Raw genomic sequence first — 15,655 nt, forward strand, 5'->3', positions numbered from 1 at the left:
GTATTTCTCTCCAACTCTCATTCAAATCCATATTTTTGACTTTCTTTATCACAGAAGGTCGTCTGCACGCCTGATTAAATGCACATTAGGAAGACCTTGGCAGCACACGCGGGCGCGCACACACACAGCTGTCTTTTTTATTTAATGACTTTGAATTCTATTGTCGCTCTCACTGTAATTGAGTTTTGTCTCTGAGCCTCACAGCGCGTTTAGTCAATGCATGAGCACCTTTGTCTTTCTGAGGCAGCTCGGCCTGTATGTTTGTACACGCACGCACGCGCACACACACACACACACACAGACCCCATCGCCTATAGACTAATCATTTCCTATATTATTCCTCATTCCCACCCTCTATTTAGGTCAACATGTTTAGTATTTGTTAGCACATTGTCAGTCTTCCATTCAATGACGTGTGTCTGTAGATTAGTGTCCTCTACATATGTGTTCACAATGACTAATGGCTTGTTTAGTTGGTAGACAGAGCCGTAAATGCATGAGGAAAAGGGCCTTGCTCATAATAGTACATTTAGCTACTGTGGGATCTGACAGTAAGGAATATTCTATCCGCAGAACTAATTTAGCAAAACCCTCATCAGGGTAAACAGACTAGACACCTGAGCCATGTTGCCTCAGAGACTAACTCATCGTCGCGGTAACGCGCCCGCCACTCAGCCCGTCGCCGTTAGCGACAGGTGTAATAGTGCTGTAAAGGAGACAGATGTTCAGAGGAGTTACACTGTGTTTTCAACACCACACCAGATGTACAAGGGAGGTGGTGACACCGCCTCCAATCCGCGTTGTTTTCCACCCAGCCTTTGTCTACAGTCCATAGGGTTCTGGTTCTACCGTATTCCTCCCTTCAAAAGTAGTGCACTCTATTATACCCCTGATCCTTGTGTATGTATTCCTCCCTTCTTCAGGATGTGAAGGCTGTGGTGACCCACTCCGTCCAGAGTGCCATCCACTCCATTGGGGGAGTGCAGGTCCTCTTCCCCCTGTTTGCACAGCTGGATCACCTCCAGCACACCAGCGACGAACTGGACACCTCTGTCTGGTAGTGGACTATTCGTTTCTTTTAAAATACTGTACACATCCATACGTAGCCAAGTGGGAGAAAGTGCATTGTGTTGGTGGGGCTGTGTTTGAACTCGCCCTGTAGTCTAGAGTATTTTGCTTTCACTAAGTAGAAGTTGTTTTGTTAATTCAATGGATTCAACCATGCATGATGGCAGCGCAAATGGCATGCATAATGTTGTCTTGTCCTACTCACTAAACCTGGATACCAGTTGTGAATATTAGTGCCCCTAGTCCTTGAGTAATGTTCCCAATCATGGCTTTGTGGCTTTTGTCTGCCCTCAAGGGGAAGGTGTTGCATAGATTGTGTTCTCACAGCAGAATGGTAGAATGGTGACACCCTCATTATCTTAGACAATAGCTATAGGATATACCCTGTATGGGGCAAGTCTTACTCAGCAGCTAACCACTCTCTCTCGCTCCCCCCCCCCCAGTTGCACTTTGCTGTCCTTTGTGATGGAGCTGCTGAAGAACTCTGTGGCTATGCAAGAGCAGGTCCTGGCCTGCAAGGGCTTCCTGGTCATCGGTTACACTCTGGAGAAGGTGAGAGACGTGATACACACACCATCCTCCTCGCCAGAGACACATTCACACTCTGCAAGCTTCCTCTCGCCTGTCCTAATTGCTGTTCTGTGCTGAAATTGAAAGGTGGATAATATAATTTCCCAGCACTCTGTCCATTACATCAGAGAGGAGCGGATATTGAGCTGTCTGTCCTTCAGCCTCAGTGCTGTGCCCTCCAATTCCATACTGCATTTGTAAGACTTCTGAGACCAGTGCTAAACGCACCTACATCTGGTAGCTTGTTGATTGTGTCCGTGTGTGTGTGTGGTCAGGTATATAGGTGACTCTAAAAGTCTATTTACATCTAAGGCCCTAATTGATTTTCCCCCCTTAGCTGCATTTAGAGGTTACAGCTGACAGTGGGCTTGTTAGACAGAGAGTTAACCTGATTCACCTTTCTCTCTATGGGTGTCCTCTGCTCCGTCCCTTCCTCCCTTCCTCCTCCCTCCTCTGTAGTCTTCCAAGGTGCATGTGACTCGGTCCGTGCTGGACATCGTGCTGGCCTTCGCCCGTTACCTCAGCAACCTGCAGAACGGCGTCCTGCTGCTTAAGCAGCTGTGTGACCACATCCTGTTCAACCCTGCCATCTGGATCCATGCCCCTGCCAAGGTAAGAGAGGAGAGGTACTGGCACAGGAACACACACGTGCAGGCAGGTAGACGCAGGCATGGTGACACACACAGGCACGGTGACACACACAGGCACGGTGACACACAGTCAAGGACACAGTTGTGCAAGAAGGTAGGCACATGAAGGCACACACGCATGCACAGACACATGTGACGTGTAGACAGGCACACACACACACCCATCCATCCACCCACCCACCTCTGTCATCCCACCATCATCCTTTCATACTCTAGTCCTTGTATCTCTCCTCCCGTACATGAGAGCGACAGCCCACCAGTTCAGTACGTTAGGCTATTGGATTTTATTTCTGCCTCACCTCATGCTGGGTTTTTCAAGTCAAATCAATTCAAATGTTGTTTGTCACATGCGCCGAATACAAGAGGTGTCAACCTTACAGTGAAATACTTACTTTACAAGCCCTTAACCAATAATGCAGTGTTAAGAAAAATAAGTGTTAAGTAAAAATGATGATGATGATGATAATAATAATAATAATAATAATAATAATAATAATAATAATAATAATATAAAGTAACAAATAATTAAAGAGCTGTAATAAAATAACAATGTGGAGACTATATACAGGGGGTACCGGTACAGTCAATGTGGAGGCTATATACAGGTGGTACCGGTACAGTCAATGTGGAGACTATATACAGGTGGTACCGGTACAGTCAATGTGGAGACTATATACAGGGGGTACCGGTACAGTCAATGTGGAGGCTATATACAGGTGGTACCGGTACAGTCAATGTGGAGGCTATATACAGGTGGTACCGGTACAGTCAATGTGGAGACTATATACAGGGGGTACCGGTACAGAGTCAATGTGGAGGCTATATACAGGGGGTACCGGTACAGTCAATGTGCGGGGGGCACCGTTTAGTTGAGTGTGTGTGTCCTTACGTGTGTGTGTGCGCACGTGCGCATTCACCCCCCCCCCCCCCCCCCCCCCCCCCCCCAGGTGCAGTTGGCGTTGTACACCTACCTGTCGACGGAGTTCATCAGCACGGTGACCATCTACAACGCCATCCGCAGGGTGGGCACGGTACTGCAGGTCATGCACACGCTCAAGTACTACTACTGGGTCGTCAACCCCCAGGACCGCAGCGGAGTCACGCCCAAGGGCCTCGGTAAGAGAGCACACACATGCCTCCCCCCACACACACACACCGCACTCCGCACACACCGCATATTTCCAATAACACACACTATTCTACACACACTGATACAGACCGATACCTCTCCTCCCCCAGACCAGTGTTGCTGTAGTGTTGCCATGGAAGTTGAGCAGCACGCTACTTTTACTGTGTGAAACTGGGTCCATCATCCAGTCCTTTGTGTCCCCTGCAGAATGTGCTTTCCTGTCCTTCTTGTACCTCTATGTTGTCTGCTAAACCTAGAATAAACATGTTGTATTGTCTACCTACAGCTGTGCACTCTGCATCGCGTCCTAAATAACATCCTTTTGAAAACAGACCTCTCTAATGACTTTGTGTCTGCGCGTGTGTGTCTGCGCGTGTGTGTCTGCGCGCGTGTGTGTGTGTGTGTGTAGACGGTCCGAGACCCAATCAGAAGGAGATCCACTCTCTCAGAGCTTTTCTGCTGCTGTTTGTGAAACAACTCATAATGAAGGTTAGTGCATATAGTGTATATAATGACAATCTCGTTTGATATTCAAAATAATATATATATTTAGCCTTTTTACACCTTATCTTAATCTACAATAGCTATGATCGGTGAAGAGTTTGATTTATATTCTGTACGATCTATTTTCAGGATTACGGAGTGAAGGAAGATGAGCTTCAGAGTATTCTCAACTACCTGCTCACCATGCATGAGGTTACAACTAAAACATCATTCAAAAATGTCATGTCCTATACAGTGCACTACTTTTATACTATAGATACTTTATTGTGTAAAACCCCCCAAAAAAACAGCAAAAAACCCATTTGTGTTGTGAGTATGCAGCTCCACCATGCAGTATCCACTCTCCAGTAATTCCTGTTCGTCCTTACTCGATGCTCCTTTACAGTTTTGAGGTATAAAACTGCCCACTAGGTGGCACTCTAAGCCAACAGCTCCGGCCTCCCAGACCCTCTCTCCTCTCTGCTATAGATAGACAGACCAATCACACTGGGCCGGGGAAACGACCAGGCTCTTTTTAACCGTTGCCAAGTTTCACCAAGCCTTCCCTCACAGAAGCCTCTGTGTTTACACTGCAGTGATGCATAGAGAAATAATGGTCCTGTAAAACAAGCAGGAATAATCCCTGCAGGAACAAGGGAATTAACCGCTCTCCTTCAGGAGTTCTACAGTCTTCTATGGATTGTTCATTCATCAGATGATTCCGTTGTTTCCGTGTATTATTCATTCCATCAACATTTGTTATCAATCACTAATGATCTGTTTCCGTAGCGACCATTACTAATCAAGATGGAAACGGTGCACTGGTTTGATCTTTGATGTTGTGTGTCACCAATTAATCAATAATTAGTGCCGAAAATAAACAGTATTCATTATTGCACTTACTCTGCATCCATGTACAGTAGGGTGTGTTTTGGTGTCTGCTTCATGATGATACATGGTGTAACAGCACACCCACTAGCCACACCATTCATCTCTCGTTGGGTTGCATGACTCCGCAGTGAAAGGCCATGCTAATTGCGAGCCCATTAGCGCGCGCACACACACTATTTATCATATTGCTAATAATGCTAACAACAGGGCCTCCTCCCTGATCTGATTCATTCAATTCAGTACAACTTTATTTATTTTCCCAGGACGACAATCTAATGGATGTGCTTCAGCTGCTGGTGGCTCTGATGTCAGAGCATCACGGCTCCATGGTGCAGGCCTTTGATCAGCGCAACGGAGTACGGTGAGCTTCACGAACAGAATGACCCACCACCCATCATAGAACTTCAATGGGAATGCCCCGTTCTAGTCATTTTACTTCTATGACGTCATCTCCCATGGCAACGGGTGGCGCGTACTCCACCGCAGGCCCTGCGGCCTCTGATGGCTGCGGCCTCTGATGTTAGCCTACTTTGTGTGTGCCTTCGAAATGGTACCGCGTTACATTTGTAGTGCCAGAGACGGTACCCTATTTCCTGTATAATAGTGCACTACTTTTAACCAGAAGCTATAAAGGGACTAGGGTGCCATTTCAGAGGCGCCCTTGTGGTTCTGTTTGTGTTTCATGAAGCCAAAATGAAGCCAGATGACACTGAGGCCAATAAAGATGGTTTACTGGCTTCATTTGATCCTTTATCTGCAGGACTATTGACATTCAGCGACGACGGCACACATGATTTATCTGGCTTATTTAGTCACCCTGTTTGCATTCTCTGTCACGTGGTTAAATGTAGTGTATCAACCAAGCATGTCTGGGCTGGTGTCTGATATAGGCCCACTTTAAAGGCTTCTGAAAATCTTTGTCTGACGCACATTTTGGGTGCCTTCTCCTTTTACTAGCCACTCATAAAGGCTCCAACCACCTCTATTTTACCACCAAACTAGATGTCCTATACAACTGTATAGTAGGTTCAGATATAATCTGTCATGAAGTGATTCTGTAAATGTTTGGTTCTGATACACTCTTTTAGGTTTTATCATTTGAGATACTGTTAAATTTGCTTAAATATGTGACATTTGTTATTCATGTGTTTTTCTTTGTTTCTGTACAGGGCCATTTACAAGCTGCTGGCTTCCAACAGTGAAGGAATCAGAGTTCAGGCACTCAAAGTCTTGGGCTACTTCCTCAAACACTTGCCCGCTAAGTAAGAACTCTAATATGTTGCTGTCACTTACCTTGACTAGTCTGTAGTATATTATTAACAATTGTCTGTACGCTTGATCACACAAAAGCACTCAATTCTGCCTTGGACATTAAAAGTATATTTGTTCCAGATTAAAGGAGGACTCAGTTAGGCTCAGTCATTGATGTGATTATTCCTATTCTATAGTAATGTACCTTTAGGCAGCCAAAAGGGTTTTCAATTCAAAATGGCCTTTCCTCAGTTGTATATTTCTAAGAGCCAAATCCCATCATGGAGATGAGTATCTACAGAGAAAAGGGTCTCATTCAGGTGGAGGTCGATATCTAATCCTCGTTCAGCCTGCGTACTGTAGTAAAATGAATAGCTGGTATTAAAGCCCTTTCTATTTCTCTCTCTCTGGAGAGTAAATTGCCTCTAGTTGTGTAGAAGTGTTTTAGATAACAAATTAGCCACTCGTACGCCTCCTTTGGTTCAGCGAACAATTAAGATGTCGGAGTCGAAAGAAAACAACCCAGGATGAAATACAGTGCAGGTCTCATTGAGGCTCTATTTCCAATTCTACTGATTCCTTTTTCATCTCCCAACCTTTTGATCAGTGGTAGTGCTTATTCCCCAGCCCCATCCCCATCCCCAGCCCCCTAAACTTGCTCTTGAAAGCTGCGATCGTAGAACGCACAAGGTGACATTTCTAAATGGGGTAGTGCATCAGTAGTTCCTATTGTCATGTCAGTCACTGCATACCTTAGAGAGCTATTTACAATTTGTCAGAACTGTCCAGACAGTCCGTGTCAGCTAACATTTTTTAGCTAGGGTTTTTAGCACTTCGATTTTGTTGTAATGTTTGAGTAACAAAAATATCACATGAATACACATTAGGCATGCTTTAAAACTGCAACATTTGCTCTGCACCCCATGAAAAAAAAAAAGTTAAATTGCAGGAAATACGCTTTAAGTTTGCAACATTTTCTCTCCGCCAACAAGAGGTGACGGAACAGTTTGTCATAAACAGTGCTTGTGCCCTTAGAAATAGACGTGGGGCATGCGTGCATGTTTAGAGGATGTTCCCTAATGCTAATGCCTTAGTGAAAAAGTCTTAGACAGTCAGACTCTTTGCTGTCTGACTCTACTAGCTTTATCATCCCAGAATATGTACAGATGAATGATACTCGGAGATGAAAGCTCTGAGGGATACTTGTCTTTGAAGGGTTCTGACAGGCCTCTGCAGGGGTGCTTTTTTCATGTCTTTCAACTGTGTTCTGAAGCACTGGTAAGTTACACAAGCGGTGGTTCACAAACATTCATAGTCCGTGACTCACCCTATGGCTTCGGGAATTTTCCTTGTCTGTCCTCAACCGACAACCCAAAATGGAATATGTGCTGCCCACCATTTTGGAAACATTGCTTGCTATACCATACAATGGTGCCAAGTAATGCTTTTGTGAATTTATAGTTAACTGTCTAGTTAAAATGTTTGCATGTAATTAAGTGCAACACGATACACTGATACACTGTGTGGATACAGTGATCAATGCGCTGGTACCAAATGTCAATGGATACTCACTGACCGCTTGACCCTTGACCTTTGTTCCAGGAGGAAGTCAGAGGTCATGCTGGGTCACGGCCTCTTCTCCCTGCTCAACGAGCGACTGATGCTCCACTCCAACCAGTTCAGCATGACAACCTACAACGTGCTCTTCGAGGTCAGTTAGTCCCTCTCTCGTCTCTTCCTTGCCGTGTATGTGTAGGAGAGTCTATAAGAAAATGTACTAGTTGACATGCGAAGCTATTTTCTCTTTGCCTCCCCTATAAATCCTAATACTGACTGCCCTCCATTTTGTATTTGCATTGGCTGATGATTTCCGTCACTGTATTAGTTCAATTATACATGCACTGATTACACATGAATTAATTCTGAGTATACATTATTTAGATTAGAAGTGTGTTTTCTGAATTATTTCATGCTTTTATAGTTTGTTTGATTAAGTTGTATAGAACGTGTAGTTAAACTCTAGTTTTCCTGTGGCTAGCGTCAGCTCTAGCTATTCTCCTTCTGTCTGGACCTAAATAGCTTATCCCTTCTGAAAACATTGCAGTCCATTTTGAAGCATGATGTTCTATTATTACCCATTGGTAATAACTTAACTCAAATGATGGGCATTTATGTTAATGTATCCATGTTATAATGGCATACCAAGGCTTTTAATGGACATTAATGCACACTATATTAAACTCCACAGGAATCATGGACTGGTTGTATCTGACCTTGTAAATGACGTATTTTGACACACAGAAATATATGGGATGGTCAGGAGACACTGGGGGAATTTCATGTATTCCTCCTCTGCTGTTACTGTGAGATATTGCCGTCTATTCGATTCGGCACTGATTCTTGTGACCTATTTCTTCTGTAAAGTCTTAGTGAACACATACGAACATATGTGGATTTCTATATGGCTCAGTGTACCTCTTCCCTGGTGCTGTTAGTATGAGCTATAGATGCAGAAAAGTAGTTATGTAAATCTTATTTCTCCCTTTTCTGTGCAGATCGTGGTTGAACTGAATACGTTTGACTCTGGAATTGCAATGTGGAACTCATGTACTTCTTGGTGCTGTTACTATGAGCTATAGATTCACATAAAAGTATTTATGTCTCTCCTCTATTTCTCCCTCTCCTTTTCTCCCCGCGTCTCTTCTTTCTCTCTCTCCTTCTCTGTAGATCCTGACCGAGCAGATCTGCACTCAAGTGATCCATAAACAGCATCCGGACCCCGACTCCAATGTGAAGATTGTCAACCCGCGTGAGTCACCCCTCGGCACCCCACCGCTAAATAAATCACCGTTACCTACCGCTGCATGCTTGACCAGACCTAGAGAGCCTCCGCTCCCTTACGGCCAGTGCCAGTGTTATATACTGGCCAACAAATGTGGAGCATAAATTGAGGCTACAAAACTATACTACTCAAACGGTATGTGATTATATACGATTAGACTAATGGTGGTCGTGTTGGGCTATAAGATTCAGCTGGTACATTTTAAGTCAATCATTTTTTGGAAAAAAATATAAAAAGAGTAGCTATTGAGAGAAAAAAACTACGTAATGAAATTATATTGTGATAGTATATTTTTTTAAATAACGTTTCACAGCAAATGAAAGCAATATCAGTTTTATTCAGTTGACGTTCACACAACAGCTGAAGTGGAACTGAATAAAATGAGTGTGTCGTTAAAGACCTCATGAAGTCAACACCAGGCCCTGCGGCATTATACATAATGTTAATAAGAAGCCTTTTCCTAGTTTTTAAACTCAACTGTCATTTTTCAAAAGTAGGTATTTGGTCCATCCGGGAAAGGACGCAACAAACTTACATGGCAACTTCATATTTCATCAAGATGATATACTGTTGCATTATGTGGTATTTCTAATAAGAGTTTAGAGGAACAGGAATCTATCATTCAAAATGTAGCTCACAGACCATTTTACTGTTTTTCTTGGCAATTAGAAACATTTAAAATGATGTTTGAATTATGACCCTGTCTTCTGCAAAGGGGTTCTCATTTGATGTTTATCTTTTTAATATTCTGATAATGTACACATACAGTAATTTAAAGTAATACTCCCAGAGATGTAGCTATTTTTCCCTTTACTACCGGTGGCATATTTCTTTATACATGCCTCATTAAGAGGGAAAACGTTCATGCTTAGTTTCTGTATGATGCAACGTAACAAGCTCATAGCAACCTCATTGCTTTGATCAATGTACTTGTCTCATCCTGTCCTAGTCTAGTATTTTCAGACCATTACTTACCTCTAATTTCACATGCCAGCTCTCAAAACCTTTTCATATGTGGGAGAATCAACTTCCCCAGCTGTGGCGGAGAGGGGGAAAAAACTGAGTCGGGCTGAAATCACAACCGAGGTTTACTTTAACCCTGCTCTAATCGTACAATTAAGCTCCATTTGTGTGTGTGTGTGTGTGTGTTACACATCTCATAGTCACACATTGATTAGCATAGGCCCTTTATTGTGGTAAAGGCATCCAGTCGTGTGCTGCGTAAAATACATGGAGACAGTCCTATGTGCTTTTTGCATGTGAACTGAATACACTTTATGGGAGTTCTGAGCCATGGGAGCACCATGGAGTCTGTTTCTCCTTTACTGTAGCTGCCTGCGTTCTCTTCTTGATGTTATCTGCTCTGAAGCCTCAAAATGGGCCTGACTGCAGTCTTTAGTAACGTCAGAGCAAATCAAACAAACTAAGGAAGTACTGTTTCCCTTAAATTAACTCCATGGAAAGAACCCAAGACCAAATGGGGGGAAAAAGACCCCATACTCACATCCCTCCATCCCCCAGTAACATGCAGAGGTAATTTTCTGGCAGTGAGAATTCAGTGATTCATAATTTGATTGACTAAGGCGTATAGAAACAAGAAACCTCTGGGCTGCGAGGGGTCCTTGTTGGTTACCATCGGTTACCACCAAGGTCCAAGACGACAAAGTGAAGTCATAAACCCCCCCTTCCTGACTCAAGCTAAATGGACACTGACATAGTCTATATAATTCATCTAAACAGCCAGTCTCTTTAGGTTAACCAAAGAAAGGGTTCCAGGAAGCCTGCAGAGGACTTTGGCAGGCGTGGTACACAAACAAACACACACACACACACACATCTCTGAGTTGAAACAATAGCAAAGTTTGTTTGATCGTTTCCACCACATAGATGTTGAGGTGTTTGCTGACAGTCAAATCAAGGTGGCTCATGACACAATGATTCACACATGTTGAGATGAATTGTCTGATTTGTGTTGTTGAATTGTGTTCTGACTCTTACTCCCTCTGCAGTTGATTTGATTCATGCAAAGTGTGTTCAAAAATCCTTTATTTCTTTGCTATATAGGATATACCATTTGAATCACTCATAAGGGAGCAAAATGGTATTATTCAGTATCAATATTAGGATATTTTTAAATGTTTTAAAATCAGTATTGTTGCATGTCATACTACTTTCAAAACAATCAGAATTCATTTAAATTGATTCATTTATTTAAATGAATTCTCGGATTCTGTCCCTTGCTTAATCACTTCTTATTTGGTGAATCAGTATTAAAAACTCCTTATTTTAATGAAGATATGATACTATGACAGACAACAGTCTGCTCTCTGCATTCCTCCGCTGACCGTCTGTTCTGTACGACCCGAGTCAGAAACCCTGCAGGGAAAGTAGTGCGTCTGTGTGTACTAAACCGTGTCAGACACCGTAACGGGGCATTAACAGAATGTGTTTTCCTGTGTTTTGACAGAGGTCCTGAAGGTGATCGCTGCCCTGCTGAAGAACTCTCCCCTCTCCCCAGAGAGCATGGAGGTGCGCAGGGTCTTCCTGTCAGACATGATCAAACTGTTCAATAACAGCAAAGATAACAGGAGGTAAGGAACGTCTCAGCCCTGAAGTATACTACCAAGTACACCACATTCTAGTACACTACATAGTACACTACGACAGGGTCTTCCTGTCAGACATGATCAAACTGTTCAATAAAAGCAAAGATAACAGGAGGTAAGGAACGACTCAGCCCTGGAGTGGACTACACTACAATAGACTACCACTAAACAAGAACTGGGTTCAAATAGTATTTGAAATCATTCAAATACTTTGAGGGGTTGCTTGAGCCCGCCTGGAGTGCCAGGTGGGCGGAGCTTTGCAGTTTTGCGACTATTCCATTGGTTCGGTTGCGCCAGACAAGCTCAATCAGTGCACTCTAGGGAGTATTTGAAAGGAAACAAATACTATTTGAACCCAGGTCTGCACCAATATCACTTCAGTACAGCCCTCTGGTTGAGTTCAGTATGTTTTATCCTGGCATACATCCCCTGTCCGATTACATCTCCCAGTTCCTCATGCTGGCGCCATGCTGGGGCTTTACTGCAGTGAGGCCAACAAGCTTTGTCCTTCATATGCTCAGAGTACAGGATGTTTTGAAGATGTGTGATCATGTGTATCTGTACACTACATGAGTGTGCTGTGTATGTAGAATTGTTTACAAATGTTTGTTATGTTTGTGTGTATGCGCTCACATACAGTACTGAGTGTTCGGAGCGCTCATATCTGTGTGTGTTTGTGTGTGTCTGTCAGGAGCCTGCTGCAGTGCTCGGTGTGGCAGGATTGGATGCTCTCTCTGTGCTTCATCAACCCCAAGAGCAGCGAGGAGCAGAAGGTCACTGAGATGGTGTACGCCATCTTCCGCATCCTGCTCTACCACGCCATCAAGTACGAGTGGGGCGGCTGGCGCGTGTGGGTGGACACCCTGTCCATCACCCACTCCAAGGTCAGAGAGCTCATTAACCCCGTCAGACGGTCAACCAAACTCTGTCTCACGGAGAGACGCAGGGCTTCTGGATGGGTTTCTATACGTCTCTGTGGATTGCCGACTCTTTCTCTTGCTCTTCCAATCTATTTGTTCTCTCTTCTCTTTTTAGCTACGTCCTTTTCTCTTTTTCATTATTTTGTGAACACACACACACACACACACACACTCTCCTCCGCTCTCATTCGCTCTCCTCTTACTTTCTCTCTCTTTCTTTAGCACTCTGAAATTAGACTCCACTCACCTCGCTGCCCTTTCTCCTACCTCAGCTTCTCCAGGGCGCTCAGCCATCAAGATCTATCTCAAGTCTCTATCCAACCAGTCAGGGGCTTCCTTGTTTAAGTTTGATCCTGACATCATAACAGTCTCAGAGGAAATGTCCAAAGATCCCTCCTAGCCTCAATGACCCACTCATAGATGAATAGTGACTGACTAACAGAGAAGTGCCTCTCTCTCGGTGCCCATCAGATCCAGCCTGGTGGAAATCTTGTGCTGATTATGATGTGAAAACGGCAGTGTGCTGGCTTAATGGAATCACTTATTTTTCCTCTTCCATCCCTTCTAGTCGTTTATTTCTGTATTGAGTTTCCCACTCTTTAGTTAAACATAAACTACCGGCACTTCTTATTTCAGAAATTCAATTTAAAAAAAGGCTGTTTAAAAATGAATTGTTGATATTGGATTACGGAGCCAGGTTCCAAGGCAGTGAAGTAATTTGGTCGGCGTCGGATTGTGGTGTGGATGGTTTATAAAGCTTGGCAGATTGGAGGTTGGTTGAGGGAAACTAGGCTATTTTTGTGTTGAGGTGGATGTCTGAGTTCTGAGGATGTAGTGATGGATAAAGGCCACTAGGGGGCACAGTTACACCATTTGGCTCTGTGTCTCTCCTCCTCAGGACTGGAGTTGGTTGGCTTGGTTGCACAGTATTTGCTAGACCAAAAGCTCTCGACCTCAACATTTACGTACCCCACCTCAACCCTGTCCGTGTGTATCCAACCTAAAGGTTGTATGCGAAAAAATAACTTTGTGTATCCACTATCATATCTGACTGAAGGATTTCTCATATTATTGCAAAGGACAGTGCTGAGTAAATATGTAGTTGTGGAGATGTGGAAAAAACCCCAAAGAAAGCTACAAAATGACATCACCGCCAATTCTGGCTAGACTGTTTCAAATTATTCTGCTGCCGTTTCTGCATTTCTGCCTTGGACTTTAAGTGGCTTATCGTGACAGTCATTTTTCAGTAATTTACTTTTTGTGATGTAATTTTGTACTAAAGCTGTTCATAGACAAATGATTGGGACTATTTCACTTCAGAGTTTTACACAAGCTTAAACATCAAATCACGAATATTGCTTTCTACACCGTAGACTGTAGCAGTAAATACACAGCGTCTTATTTATTCACGAGACCTTTAAAAAAATGTATTTTTTCCCCTGAAAGCACACCATGAATGATTCTTCACATATTTATTGATATATTGTATATTAAAGAATAGTTTTGCAGAAACGTTACCCTTTTAAATTAGCTGGGAGCGGATGCGAAGACGCATGTTAAAAGTCCTAGGCTTGTCCAATTGACATCAGTCCTGTGCAGTACAAAATAAACCCAAAGTGACTGTTTATTTGTAAATAACACCTTGTGTATTTAGGGTTGTGTGTCGCCCCGAGCGTATTAATGTAGCACGTTTCACATGGCCACAATCACACGCTGTTCTGTAGTTTCACTTTACTACACTGCCATACTACACTGCCATACCAGCCGCTGTGCAAGGAAGTGTGCGAGTGAGTAGAGGAATTGATCATTCTCTTCAGTACTGGACAGATGGTAATTGCCCTTTTCCCATAATTGCACAAGATTAATGCTCTTGCTGCTTAGCTCTGTTTACAGTGCCCCAGCACTAATCTAAAAACAGCACCACACACACACACACACACACACACACACACACACACACACACACACACACACACACACAGAGGGTCCCATGCAGTCTTTGAATTGGGTAGGCGCGGCGGGCACTAGCCATCCAGATGCATGCATTTGCTATAAAAAAAAAAGCTGGAGAAACTCAATTGCAATTTTATTGTCCGGTTTGATAGATTTCCTGCCACCTCTGTAGCACCAGAGCTGTTTGTCACTGTTGCTCTCTCCTCCCATGGCTGCAGGGTGTGTGTGTGTGTGTGTGTGTGTGTGTCTACCACGCTCTCCCTCTACCCACACACATTGTCTCCTCCTTCGCTCTGAGGTTTCTAGAAAGCCTATTCTGAACACATTGAATATTCATCCTTAGCTGCACCTCAACAATCAGAGAAACAAGACCTCATCAATTTAACCAGCCGACCGGGAGCATCCTGATAAATACAGACACACATTCAGAAATATCTACATACTGGATGCACACACCTTCTCCTATGCATCTAAGCCTCTATCCAGTTCATTATTTATATGCAATTTGGAAGACATTGTGTACATTACGCAATTGAAAAGAAGTGCCTTTGTTATGTGAACTTTTATGAGAATCGCATAAATTCATTTATACATTTCCCACAAAATTAACGTTGTGTTTTTAAGTCATATGATTTGTTATTACATGAACACTGAATCCTGTATCACTGATTTATTACCTACATTATTACATGACCTCTGCCTAATGTAGTCTTCCTGCTCGTTTCAAATCTAGAATTCTGGATAAATACGGTGATATTAAACATTCACTTATAGCCTGTTTTTTTAATCATAATAACCAAACCTGTACACGTCAGTGGTGGAAAAGACAAGAGTTTTCATCCTGCATCAATATTTACAGTAGTGGGTTAAATGAACTGTACTACAGTATATTTAACATGGCCAGAGGGCGAGAGAGAGAGCGATAGAGGGCGACTTTCAGAAATGGGTTCCATCTTTCCTTGCCTGCCCAGACTGAGCTAAAGCAGCACTAGTCTAGATGACCAGTTCAAGTGGCTTCCAGATCTGCCTGGATATAGTCTGCTGCAGACTCCTGAATGGTCACCTGGGATGATATGAAATGATGTGATTGGATGGATCACTGGGACCTGCTGGGGGACTATAGTTGCAATTGAACATGTATGACTGTCTGGCATATCCTGTGTGTGTGCAGTCAAAGGTCACGCCTGTGTGTAACGGTTGGTTGTGTGGGGTGAGTGCACATGTGTATGAAAAGTATGATGAATGCACACCTTTCTGTATGAACGAACAAATATGTTAGTGTGTGAACACGT

The 15,655-nt window shown here is 43.4% G+C and overlaps 1 protein-coding gene across 1 annotated transcript in view; it reads left to right on the forward strand.

Annotated features, from left to right (window-relative positions):
- LOC115201998 (lipopolysaccharide-responsive and beige-like anchor protein) overlaps positions 1–15,655 on the forward strand; it is a 273,164-nt gene that overhangs the window by 62,741 nt on the left and 194,768 nt on the right. Inside the window, exons 11-22 of the mRNA XM_029765858.1 lie at positions 924–1,057; positions 1,512–1,620; positions 2,098–2,250; positions 3,236–3,404; positions 3,827–3,906; positions 4,051–4,113; positions 5,055–5,152; positions 5,961–6,053; positions 7,645–7,753; positions 8,770–8,851; positions 11,352–11,475; positions 12,182–12,374. Of these exons, the coding sequence (XP_029621718.1) occupies positions 924–1,057; positions 1,512–1,620; positions 2,098–2,250; positions 3,236–3,404; positions 3,827–3,906; positions 4,051–4,113; positions 5,055–5,152; positions 5,961–6,053; positions 7,645–7,753; positions 8,770–8,851; positions 11,352–11,475; positions 12,182–12,374 (1,407 nt within the window). The remainder of the gene's footprint in view (positions 1–923; positions 1,058–1,511; positions 1,621–2,097; positions 2,251–3,235; positions 3,405–3,826; positions 3,907–4,050; positions 4,114–5,054; positions 5,153–5,960; positions 6,054–7,644; positions 7,754–8,769; positions 8,852–11,351; positions 11,476–12,181; positions 12,375–15,655) is intronic.

The sequence above is a fragment of the Salmo trutta genome, chromosome 11, assembly GCF_901001165.1.
Source record: "Salmo trutta chromosome 11, fSalTru1.1, whole genome shotgun sequence".
NCBI lineage: Eukaryota > Metazoa > Chordata > Actinopteri > Salmoniformes > Salmonidae > Salmo > Salmo trutta.